Genomic DNA, 13,467 nt, shown 5'->3' on the forward strand with positions numbered 1-13,467 from the left:
AATGGGGGCAGAAGAGCACACAGGCAGTGGAACATTTTATGTAACTCATATCCTCTTCTCCTGGGACAGAGTTGTTATGAAATCCTATTTCAGCTCAAATCAGCAGGAGATTTATGAGCAACCTTTGAGTCTGGGTTTCACCTGTGCTGTTCAACTCACTCAGCATGTAAATAACCTGTTCTCAGCAAAGCCAAGTGACAGTGAAGAGTTGGGGACTTTTACTTTCCCAGTGACAGCCATGTCCTTGCAAATGGGATACAGAACAGGGCCTTGATTGTGAGGCTGGGAACTGAAAGCCATGATCTCTTCTCTGACACAAAATCTTCCACAGAATTGTTAGAAGGAGCAGTTGTTCTCACAAAAGTTTACATTAAAGGACAAATGGTTTTATTATCTCAGCAATCTCACAGATTGCCAACATCTGCTTTACTTGGTGACTGACTGAGTCTGAGCACAATAATTCTTCTGCATTTCTCGATGATCACTGGTAATTCTGGCTCAATTCTAGCTAGTTATATCTATCTTGTTATTTTAAAATTTAAATGATTGAATAGCAGTGGGAAGTTTGGTGTTTTGGTATCATATAGGATATCATTAGAATTTTGAGCTAATTTACATTGGCTTCTGTGTTTGTGTGGAGGTCTAAAATAGAACCAAAATCTACATTAAGGCAACTAAAAATAGAAGCTATGACTCAAAATGCTTTGAGATTAATTGATATTAGTTGGAACAGAGAGTAAGGACTATTTTTAAATGAAAGGAAAAGGAGAAATATTAAGCTACAGTAACCCATTAATCATCAAAATGAGTTTCCAGTATGAAATAATTAGCCAGACCTAGAATAAGGACAAGGTTCAAAATGAGATCTATGTCCTAATTTACTATGGATCCCACTGTGAGGTCCCTGCTGCCCCAGCTCTGAGTTGTGCATTTAGTCCTAACATAGCATGGTAGTCTGCCAGATCATATTCTGTTTTGACTCATTATGAATTGCCAGTAATGACAATTCCATTCGGCAAAGTTTTTGAGGATTTCTGAATTGGGGTGGTGGTGGTGAGACATTTTGTTTTGGGGTTTTTTTTTTTGTCTGGTATTATTTGTTAGTTGTTGATTTGGCTTGGGATTTTTTTCTGTGCCAAAAGCTTGTGATAAAAATTTTAATTTCATCTCTTGGACATGGGGGTTTATATCTATTGTCTGTTTGATTTGGAACCAGAATTTAAACCAAATCAACCATAACTGGGGTATTTTTGTTCTAAATTCTGATCTACTCATCTTTTTATCTTCCCTGTTGAAGCTGTCCTTTGTGTGTGAAAGTAGCCACAGCTCTGCAGAGAGAGAAGTGAAGTATCTGATGGCTGAGTAATCTCTTTCTGTCTTTCCTACTTGAAAATTTAAATGGAAAATCCATCTTAGGTTTAAGGAAAATTTTCTCAGAACCTATACCTTCCCAATTAAATGGCTTGGCACTGGATAATAAAAATTCCCAGCAAATGATATTTCAGGGTCTGCTGTTAAATTGTTGGTTATGAATCTCACAAAGTTTCTGATTTTACCATCTATTTTACCATCTATTTTTCTGTAAACTGGACTCCAGCAGCACTTCACTTCTGAGGTGAGGTAAGAATTCCCCATGGAGAGCTCATTTTAGTGTGAACGAATTGTAGGATCTGGCTTCTCTCTTCCCCATGGCATAATTTACTGGTCTGCCAAATAAAAAGAGCTGTGAATCTGAAAAATATTGACATCTTAAAAAGCAAAGCTATGCAGAGAAGATCTGAAGAGCCAACTTTGCACAAAGTACTAGTCCTGTAAAGTCACCAAAGCCAAGATTTCATCCTTACACATAATTACATTCACTGCTGTCTTTAAAATAATAGATCTGATCCTTGAAAAGGAACTTCTGTAGAGGAAGTTACTTGCTATTTGTTTTCTTTAAAAACTCCTTTTGCCTCTGTCTCTGCAGTCCTCCCTTTTGTCAGATTGTCCTCTGAAGTCCAACAGTTGTGGGACCTTCATATCCCCATTTAGAGCTGCTGCTGTTGAGCATATGCTTGGGAGTGCAGTTTGGAGCAGCTCAGGAAATAAAAACCTGCCTTCAGAGCTGGCAGTGTCCAACAGCAAAGCTATAAATACTTATTTATTTGTCTCTCATTTCTTTCTCTCATTCCACTTCTCCAGTGAAAAGTGTCACTACCTGGTGTTACCTTAAGTATGTTCAGAGCTCCTACATGACTCCAAAATCCTTGTTTGGGTATTTCTGGGCATTTTTCACTTCCCTCTGGTCCTTCTGACCCAAATCATTCTATGGTCCTGTTATTCTATGATTTTCTGATTCAATGATCACGATTCTATGAATCACTGATCAGAGTTTGAGGAAGGAGACAGAAATATTCTCCTGATATTTCCCATCCAGATGCCATCTAGACATTCCCAGTTGTCTTTCCTGCTCTTCTGTGCATTTATGTATGTGCTTCTTTTCCCTCTTAACCTCAGAGGTTTTTTTCTCATCCTTATGTTTTCTTTCTCATCAACCAGAAATATTGAAAACAAATTGTGAAATTGTAGGGTTTTGTACCACTTTATGTCTCTGTATCAAACCAAGTATAGTCATACAAATAATTTCAAATAAAAAAATTCTCTATTTATGAAATTAGTCTGGACTGTGACCTTAACAGTTTTCACCTCTAGAAACATGAGGACTAAGAACAAAATCCCATTTAGGGGGAAACCCCAAGTCCCAGCTTACTTGTTTTAGCTTCACAGCAAAGTTCACCTCTGCTGTGCAGTCCCTAAGTGGGTAGATTTGTCTCTTCATTGCACCTCAACTAATTTCATGTCCTTTAATCTAATCAAAAGTGACTCTTCTTTGCCAAGAAAATTGCCTCTTTATGTATATCTTACCTTTGCTGCAATACTGACACGAGAAATTGCTGTTACGTACTGGGCCAAGCAAATTATTTTTAAGGCAAAATTATTAAACTATGATCTTGCTTAATCCTTCTATAAATATTTGGGGAAGAAAAATATGCTTTAATGTTGTTTCAGTTCTACATTTTTTTGGTGAATAATCTGTGAATAATTCACTTTCCAGATGCAAAGTATTACTGAGATATTATGATAAGACTAAGGAAAACACAACCCAAGATGTATTTCATTTAGAGGGCTGTGTGCTTTTCAAAATAGAGGCTTTGGTGCCACCACTCATGAAGTGTAAAGCAGTCATCTTGCTTTTAGACCACCTGCCCATAATGGTAGTGGAGCACTCCTTGTTCCATTGGAGGCAGTATCAGGGTCACACCAGTGCTGCTGCATTTCATGTCCAGAGATAAAATAGTTTCTGTTGTGCTACCTTTTGACAAATGCCATTGCAGATGAAATCTTGTTGGGTGGATCTGGGATTTGTTTATTCTTGCCTCACAGGCATCTGTTCCTTGTCTCAGGTCCCCTGATGCTGTCCGCCTCATGCAGCATTCAACCAAGTCAATAAGACCATTGTCCAAATGTGGAGATATGGAAAAGGCAATTGGACCAGGCCAGGTCCACAGCTTTGAGCTGTGGTTCAAATCTATGTGTAGAACATATTTAGTTATAATTTTATTTGTAGAAGTTGGCCACTGTTTTTCTGCAGGACTTGACAATGCTGAAATCTTTGCAGGGTCCGGCAAGTCTTATCTGGCCAGTCTTGTCTCTGAAATGTTGAAATATTCCTTATAATGAGTTATAAGTACTACGTGGAACTACACAGCAGTTGTTCTTTCTTAAACCTTATCAGATTATTTCAAGCTGTTTTGATTTGTCTGCCATATAAGACTTGGGATGAACAGAGTGTATGAACCAAAACCACCCAGCCAGCAGAGAAATTAGATTAAAACTATGTCTAAGAGAAATCTTCATAAACATCTCCTGTTACATTTTTTCTTATCCAGAATCCTGGCCACAATGAAGTCAATGGAAAAACTCCAATTGCTGCTAAGAAAGGCCAAAATTTTATTCCAAGTCTGTGAAATAAGCCATAATTAACCTTCCGTTGTGGCTGCCAGAATCCATGTCACCACTTGCTTCCACTTTCTGAATTTAATTTTAGTGAAAATCTGTCCAGAACTTAAGAGGCATTTAAGGAACAGCCAAGTGACTTTCTCCCTCTATCACTCTCCCTTATACACCCATTTAATTTAAAAATTGTGCTCTAACACCTTCCACAGTTTCCTTTTGTAACAAATGTTAATGACCCTTCACTAACATAATGGAAAATTCTCCTTGTTATTCCTTGCTCTTCATTTATGTTTTGGATTGAAGAAGTCCCACAGCTCACCACACTCTAATTAATGGTCATTAATTATTTAGAACTTTGCTTTATTCTCTGAAGTAATTTATTTCTCTTTCTTCCACAAATAAATAAATTATGGTTTTAATTACCTTTCTATAAATATTTGGTTTAGCTCAGGTCAGGAGTTCCTGCTGGATGTTCAGTATGCATTTGGTCTACCCTTTTACCCGAAGTATGAAGCACAATTTACAGATGAAGAAAAGGGCCTTTCCTTGCAAATTATGCAGTATCTCTCCAATTTCATAAACTCTGGGTAAGTGTGAAACATTTAAGAATTGCTGTGACTGGGGAGACAGTGAGAAGTAGAGGGAATGCCATCAGTCCAGACCCTGCCCTCACTTAATCATTCTCCATGTCCTCTACAGTTTGTAAGCTTACAGTGGCATTTGGTCCACACTGTTGGAAAGTCATGGCCAAGTTACCAACCAGAGCAGCCACCAAAGGTTTAGAGTAGGAGGCTCAGCCAGGAGGAATAGAGATTTTATCTCCACTGACCAGCTGCAAATCCTACTAAAGTACACGCAGGCTTCAAAGGCCTTGGTGTTTTCTTCAAAGCGTAGTTCTAGGACCCCAATTCTTAAACTTCTTGGCTAAGAGTTCCCTTTTTCCCATAAGAAAAGGGAAAGCACGAGAAGACACAGTGCACCCTTTACCAATTACTCTGTGAACATCATTCTGTGCCACTGTGCTGTGCCCATGCTTGAGAATGAGAAGTATCTCTGGAAACCTAGTGTGGGAATGGTGGGAACACTGACTTAATGTGCTTTTTCCAGTGTCTTGGGTTGGGCTGGGATTGAGGGCTGTTGAGGGTGTTCATAAGCCTGTGTCTATACAGGTTCTGTGTACCTGTTCTTAGGAGGTGAACCAGGCTAAAAAGGTACAGTCAGACAAGGCACCATGAATGATTCACCGGTCTGGACTGAGTCTGAACCCTGCTGGTCAGAGGGACTGGATGCACATTTCCCTGACCTAGCCAATCTTCTTATCATTTTACTGTTCATGTCATTTTTTTCTAATGATGATATTTCCCACTCCCTTAGAAATCCAAACTACCCACACAGTTTCTCGAGAAGGATGCTGGGGGTGGTGCCTGCCTGGCCAATGTATCTGTCAAGTGATGGTGGTGATAACTACAAGGAATTCACTGCTTCTTTGCTGACTCTTAAAGGACTGAAAAAAGCAGACTGTTCCTTTTGGTCTGATTATATCAGAAGGCTGAAAGCATCCACAGGTGAGAAAAGTGTTTTCTGATATTAAATAAACCCTAAATTCTCTCCTAAATGTTTTTATCTGACTATAGTGCTGTTACATCGCTGTAGAAAAACAGTTTTTGCAAATTAAACATCTTGCAATGTCCAGAGTACGTAGTTAAGAATGTAACATTAAACAAATTTACTTTATAACAGATAATGTGTAATAAAATTTAATTGTTCTGGACTTTAACTAGCTAGAGAAATATTCTTATGATGGTGAAAGATGTGGTGAAGCCATATAGAGGGCTTGCTCCCTGTTTACAGTCATAATATAGACTCTGGGTAAACTGGAAGGCTGTGTATGCAGGCCTCTTTTGTATACTGGAAACACCTAACATGAAAATGTTCAAATTCCTATGGATTAGGAGGAGCACAAATCATTTCCATCCACTGCAAAATTGCAGCTGAGGCTTTATATATTGTTACGGTTCCTGCATGCTTTGACTTCTTACTAGATTAGTTTATTGGACTTTTTTTATAGCTGCGGTGATTATGCCTCTTGCATGTGTCCTTTTATATTTGCCATAAATTTTAATGCAGCCATGAGAGCCCTTCAATTTTTTCTTACTGCTTAGGACTGTAAAACCAATTCTCCTTAGATTTCAATCTGCTGCCTGTCCTGAATTTATTCTAGTAAATAAACTCCCCTTCATATCTGTGTATCTTGTAAATAAATATGGATAGCCTCAAGCAAACAAAAAAAAAACCATCCCTTTTTGGCAGGCAGAGATGTTTTGAATTGTTGTTGGAGGCCTGCAAGTTTTGCATGTGTTTTTTATGTCTTAAGGATTCATCTTCACAGTGAATACAGTTCAGGCTTGCTCTGCTTTGGGGGCTGTTGAATTTCTGATAACAAATATACTTTCCAAGACACTGAGCTACCCAGGCTATCTGTGCCTGACATGAGACCTCAGATGGGCTGAGGCTGATGTTTGAGTGACTCAAAACTAAAATATCTCAGAACCATCAAGCTGGTGGTTGTGATGCAAACACAGAGCATCAATTCTCTACTTCAATAGACAACCTCAATCTTTACTCATGGTCTTTCTTCCAAAGTAGAGCAAAGATTTTGTTAGCCTTTTCATCAGTTTCCTGGTATCCTTCAATGTCTTTTAGGGTCAGAGGGGATATTTTGATCTCTCCAATGGCTTTGTGCTGATTGAGATATTGCTAATTTTCACAGCTTTATTCTGAGGTTTAAACAGTCCTGGCAATAACTCCTAGATGTTTTTGAACCTCAACTCACAGCACTGTGGCTGTGTAATGCCAGGCTGGGCTGAAGTCACAGCTCTGGTAGAGTGACTGCTCACTGAGCACCACGGACAGAGACTGTTCCTAGCGCCTATGCAAATTCCCAAAAAGTGGGAAAATATCCACCAGGGCATATTGGTTTTGACATAGACAACATTTAAAACTATCCAAACTGGTGTAGTAACACAAAATTCATGTATGGGTTAGTCCAATGATCTGTCTAGCTCAACATCCTGCTCTTGTCCATAGCCAAAGCCAAATACTTGCATGTTAAACATAAAAATACAGGGAGCAAGAGAAAAACATACTTGAAGAGTTCACAAGGTTGAGTAAAATATTTGAAAACAAGACATAGAGTGTGAAATTTATGGAGCATGGATTGTCAAGAAAATGTTTAAAAAGTACATGTCAAAAGTACATGTTAATCTTCAAGCAGAACTGAGTACACCCAGCTGGATCTCCAAGGCAGTATTTGCTTGGCCTCAGCACCATGGTAATGCAGTTACAAAGCTGATTTCTAAATTCCATCTAAGATAAATTCCATCTCACAGAAATGTGGGCTTGACACTTTGCTTTGATAGTAATTTTTAATCTGTTCTCTCTCTTGAATACTAAACTTTTTCATACAATTTAAGTAGACATCACATCAAACCCTTTTCTGCTACAGACCCCTTAGCCTGGGATGGTAACTTACAGAGACACACCCTGTGAGTCTCTTGATAACAATCTGAGCCCAGGTCCTAATGAGAAAAGGTTCATAATGTTCATCAGCTCAGTAAGAAAGACTGCAAAAAACTCAGATGGTGATGGTTGAGCCTTAATTTATTTTTGAGAGGATATTGTGCTGAAATTCATGCCAAAGCACTGTCAGTCTACCAGTACAAGTTCATCACTTTCATGGCTCCCAAAAATTAGATTCTGTGGGAATTGAGTCCCTATACATTATTTTTTTACCTTGTTGATGTGTGTCCTTGCACCCAGTTTGCTGTACCTGCCTTCAGAGCTGAAGCCCTGCATCTCTGTTGCTCTCTGACTGCTCCAGCCTCTGCTCCTGGAGTGCTGTCAGGCTTTCCTGTGGGACCTTGGCATGTGCTGAGCACCAGACTTGAGAGAACAATGCTGCAAACCATTTTTGGATGTTGTACCTTCTACTCCTTCCTGAGGGGGATCTATTTGTCTGTCAGCTACCCTGAGATCCAGTCTAACACTTCTCTGCCTTTCAAAAATTATAAATGTTCATTATAACGTCCTTGGATTGTTGTTGTGTGTTGCAATTTGTGGCCTCATGCCAAGTAGATGGAATTTAGAAGTGTGCCAGCGAGAAGCCTGTATAGCAGAACATTCCAGTCTTCACATCTAAGTACAAAAGTGTACAGGATCTAGTGTGATGCAATCTCAACCAGCTGTAATGAATCCTTTTTTTTTTCATTTCATCTTTTCCTTAAAATCAATATTTTTCCAACTTCATATCCCATCTGGAATCTATAAGCAAAAAACCCCCCAATATATTTCAATAAAATGGTGAAGAGCTGGATAAACCAATGATCATAAAATATAGCTGGAACTGGCATTTTAAAAATTTTTCAATTTTTCTCAATCCTTTGTATACTGCTGTGGGAAATGTCTTGACTTGGAAATGTCAAATCAGGGATGACTAAAGGCTCAAACCTCAATATCTCTGTCCAACAGAAAACTGAGGTATTCCTTGCTGTGGTTTAAGCTAAACTCATAAATTTCAGCTTCTGGAATAAAACCTCTCATATTAGGAATCTGAAATGTCTTTTAGGTTATTCACTGCTGGATATAGAAGCTGTTTATCTTAACTGTTACCTGTAATTTTCTTTCCATTTAGTAAAAAAATTGTCCAAGTTTGTGTTTTGTTTTGTGATCAGACCAAAATATTTAATGACAGAATGTATCATTTGTCCCTGGCACACAGTTGGAATGTATGTTGTTGTGTTTTAAGATAGTTTTTAAAAATCCATGTAATAAATGCAATGATTCATCATACTGTTTGCTGGCAGTGCCTTTACAAACTATGGAGGGAACTTGGAATCAGTTTCACTGCCAATGAACTAACAATCTCTTGAAGTTTTTTTTGAGACCAGTTTGTAAAGTTGGCATTTTGAGGAGCAGTTTGCTAGGGGAATTATGAAAGTGATGGTGCTTGAAGAGGTTTGGAGCTCCCATGGTTGCATTTCAAAGATGTGCTTTATATTTTGAATTATGATGGTTTCCATGGGAAACATCAAACTGAGAAACAAGAAGAGTGGCAGTTGTGGAAAAAAGGAGCTGTGGATGGCTTTTTCCAGGGAATGTGTTAATAACTTGAAACTCAGTTAGAAATTCAGTTCAAAACAGGAGCTCCAGAATGTTTATATATATTCAGACAGATGTCTGGATGCTAACATTCCTGTTACATAGTGTGGTGGACTGTGTGTGCCTAACAGTGAGTCCCTTTGTGAGGGGCCTCTCACTGCATCCCAAACAGGTGGAGTTGGATCCAGCCTGCATCTCTTGCTCCTCTAGCTGGTATCTAAACAGAACCAGTCCTCCTAAAGCAAGTGCCTCTCCAACACTCTTGCAGCTGGGGAGAAAGAGATGCCATTAGTGTCTCACAGTGAAATCTTGTCTGACTACTCATGTGCCTAAATGTTGACTTTTAGGCATATTTTCCATGCCTAAGTTGGCCAGATTGGACTTGATTTGTAGAAAATTCAATAGGTAGCAAAGATGGAGCCTTCTCCATGAGCTCTGGGATGCCATGTAGGCCAAACAAGAGTCCAAACAAAGTAAGAGTGTTCAGAGTTCAAACTTGAATCAAAACTGAATCAGGAGTGTTGTTGTTAGCATTCATCTTTTATCCTTCCTAGTCACACCTTCATTTTTGGAAATCTCAAATAGAAAACATTCCTTTAGTATGAGGGACATCTGTGCAGCAATGAGAGCACTTTGGCTATGAGGCATTAAATAAACACCCTCAGTGCACTTTCTTGACATAACTTGGTGGTGTTGAGGCAACTGCATCAGTGAAATAGGGTTGAAAACTGAAATCATAGGAGGTAAAAGATAACAAAGAAAAGATTTGTTGCTGGTGAATGTTTGGGGCTTTTTTTATTACAGACAGACAAAAAATTAATGTTGCCCGCACTTCCTACCTGGCAAGGAATTTTCAGGAGATAATAGAAAAATAAAACCTTTCATAAGTGGAGAAAAAACTATTATGTATTCCAATGGCAGTTATTTAAAGGACAATACTTAATTACATGAAGTGTTCTACCATTACTCTAAAGCATTTTGCAATGGATTGCCAACTGAAAAAAAACAGTTTCCTGAACATTTATAGCTGCATGAAAGGTTTTTAGGTGTGACTGACAAAATGTGTACGCTGCAGCTTGCTGCCTCAATGATACGACACCTATTTTAATCTTAATTGTATTGTCCTTTCAGGAAGTGCAAGTGGTGGAGAGCCCTCTGCAGGAAACAGCTCTGGTGAAGCTCCAAGTGAAGTTCCCTCCCTGGAGAGCCAGCCCCTGGGGGACGAGGTGGCTTACAGCAGATAGGGAATCACAGGGCTGTGGGGTGGCTTTGTCACACCATTGCGCATCCACACAACCATCTCACACCAGATGAACACTTATTTTAGCTAACTTTCTCAACAAGTCCATTCAACTTTTCTATAAAGTAGTTTTCAAGAAAATTTATTAATATGGCACAAAATGAGCACTACAGCTAATGTTTTAACTGGAAAGTGACTGTAATTCGAAAAAAAAAATTAGGTACTAATAAAAACTGCAAAACCAAAACAAATACACTTGGTCTTTATTTCTTGCAACTACACAAATGCCAGCATATTCTAGGTGCCACCAGCCAGAAAAGGACAGATATTAAAATACTTAGAAGCCCCTCAATGATGAGGCTCAGATTTGTTAAATGTCATATCTGTATTGTCCTTTTTATTACTCATCCCATCCCAAGCTGCTGATAGGAGAGAGAGCCTGGTTTGGCATGTGGAGAAAACTAAAGAAGTCTAAAATAGGAAGGAAAAGCAATTAAGGGAATCAAATGTATGCATTGTGTTTTCACATGAAGTCATGCACATGCTATATTCATGATCCCCTGTGAAATTATTTGAAGACTATTTGGATAAGGCAGAGTACACAGAAGAGATAATGCAAAGAATATGTTCGTTAAAGCTTAGATCATGCCATCCCTGGGACATCTATCTTTTTAAAGAAGAAGGTGAGATACACAATAGTTTTGGAAGCATAAGGAAAATCATTGGATACCTCTAATGGCTCTGAAGGAATTTTGAATTAGGCTGTTAATTTATTGCTGGGATCATTTGGCAACAGACAGCCTTCAGTTGACAGTATATCACACACATGTCCATGAGACCTCACAAAAAATAAAATCAAGGTTACCCAGTAGGACACAAATTTCTTGTGCACTGCTGAAATGATTTAGCAAAACAGCTCATAAGGTTTAGTTTGCTGCTTGAGACCTTTGACAGCACATGAGCTGTTACTGCTGTCTGCCATGTATCCAGGTTCCAAAGGTCTTACCAAGATAGAAGAAAAACCATGTAAGATTCCTAGTTCTTATACTTACCTCCTGTTTAATAAACAGTAAAAACATTGGAAAAATCAAGAAGCTCGTTAACTGGTTAAATATAAAAAAGCAAATATCAAACTCTGTTTTCCATAATTAGCTATACCTAAATGAGCTAACTCTAAAGGTTAAAAAAACAAACAAACAAAAAAAATGCAAAAGCCCCAAAATTATTTAAGAGCTTTTTAAAAAGCCCAGATATTAAACATCTATCTCAACAGAGGATGCTTTCTTTGCAGTAACCCTACATACAGCAGCTCTGATTCCTTGGGCAAGACTGGGCTTGTTTTTGTCCTATTTGAGAACTAAATGTTGGTCACAGCAACTCCAGTATTATTCTGCTGCCCATAGAACTAATAAACAGAGAACAGATTTAAAAGGATTCAGTATTGATTTATGTTAATGAAAGACAAATATATAATCTTTCCCCACTCACTCTTCAGCTCCACGTTGAGTCCAGAGGTGTCTCAGGAATTTGAGAAAAGACTTTTGTGGGGATGCTAGTCGTTGGTTTTTCTGGGTCTGGATTGAAGGTACTTGAAACAGTAATTTGTGTTTGGACTCAAGTGTTTATTATTTCTTATCAGTAAAACAGTCTCATTACTGTGAGTTCGGCAGCTTTACAGAAGAAGGCACAAAATGGCCAACAATCTCTTGTTACAAGGTCTTTTAAGACTAAACTATCCAATTAAGAACTGACACCTAGATTATTTTCCCTTTTAACCCAATAACTGAGCCCAATGAGCTGCAATGGGGAGTTTGCTGTCCAATTACAAAATGCCACCCAAACCCATGAAGACGAAGAAGGAAGAAGAAGAATGAAGAAGAAAACCAGCACAACACCCTGTGCCCTCCATCTTGCTTCCATCACAACATACTGAAAATCCCAGAACCTCAATTTCTCACCAAGTGACACACCTACACTGCTCTCTATAATCTATTTCACACTTTTGTGGATTCCAGTCTACCTTGAAGTCTAGGGAACTTTCTCCATGAATGAGGGTCAAAGTCAGTGCTCCCCTGGGGGTCAGGGCACCACAGAACAGACAGAGAAATATTCCTGGTGCCCTGGGTTTCCACAGGTTTTCATTTTGAGGTAGGAATGCAGCAACTCAGCCTTGTAGGCTCCTAATTACAGGCTTGGCCATCTGGTAGGACTGGTAGATGGGCAGGTCTGACTGGGTTTTTCTGTCACCCCTCCTGATATATCCAGCTCAATGGCCAATTTGGTATAAGAGACTCTTTAAATGTGGATTTTTTGTAAAACATTTTTATTTCATGATGGATTGCCCCCCACACACCCTGTTATAGTGGATGCAGCACTTTCAACTGTTTTGTCTCTTTCCAGGTTTTCTAGAAGCCTTTTCTATAGCCCAGTGTTGGTTTCCTCCATTAAAAAAGCATGAATATATTCTTCCCCAGTTCTCTGCACCCTTTTCTTCTCTTACACTAGTCCTGCTCACTCTCCATGCTCCTTTGAACTTGTTTCTGTCAAGGCACATTTTGATGCTGACAAATGCAGTCCCATGATCCCTTGTGTTCCTCTAATTCCACATTTCCTCATCTTGCATCCCATATCCTCAAGCTCAAACATCTTTGAATTCCAAGCCAACTTTAGCATCAGCACGAGTGATTCAGTCTTTTTGGCTGTGAGTCTCATCACCTTCCTGACTTCACTCCTCTTTCTTATGGGGAACCACACTGTTAGAAATATCTTGGTCAAATCCAACAGGAGATTTAATTAGAAAAGCACACATGTAGACTGACTGACAGAGGTCAGGAAACTTTAGCCTTGGTGATACTGAGAGGCTAAGTCTGCTCCCACATATAATTCCTAGTAAGAAAAATACATTCCCAGACTATTTAGGTCATTGAGCTCTAAACTGAAATACCAAAGACTGCAGTGATCTGGTGCTGAAGCAATGCACAGAAGCACAACTAGAGCCATGCTTTCCTCCTTCCTACTGGAAATGGCTATAATATTTTAAAAGGGCAGCATTCTTTAAAACTTCCTATGAACAC

General features: G+C 38.9%; 1 protein-coding gene across 1 annotated transcript in view; it reads left to right on the plus strand.

Moving 5' to 3' along the window:
- TG (thyroglobulin) overlaps nucleotides 1-10,724 on the plus strand; it is a 152,098-nt gene extending 141,374 nt beyond the window's left edge. The window contains exons 46-48 of the mRNA XM_026790985.2: nucleotides 4,443-4,583; nucleotides 5,371-5,561; nucleotides 10,285-10,724. Of these exons, the coding sequence (XP_026646786.2) occupies nucleotides 4,443-4,583; nucleotides 5,371-5,561; nucleotides 10,285-10,397 (445 nt within the window). The 3' untranslated portion in view covers nucleotides 10,398-10,724. The remainder of the gene's footprint in view (nucleotides 1-4,442; nucleotides 4,584-5,370; nucleotides 5,562-10,284) is intronic.
- The last annotated feature ends 2,743 nt before the right edge of the window (nucleotides 10,725-13,467 follow it).

This window comes from Zonotrichia albicollis, chromosome 1 (assembly GCF_047830755.1).
Source record: "Zonotrichia albicollis isolate bZonAlb1 chromosome 1, bZonAlb1.hap1, whole genome shotgun sequence".
In the NCBI taxonomy this organism is placed as follows: domain Eukaryota; kingdom Metazoa; phylum Chordata; class Aves; order Passeriformes; family Passerellidae; genus Zonotrichia; species Zonotrichia albicollis.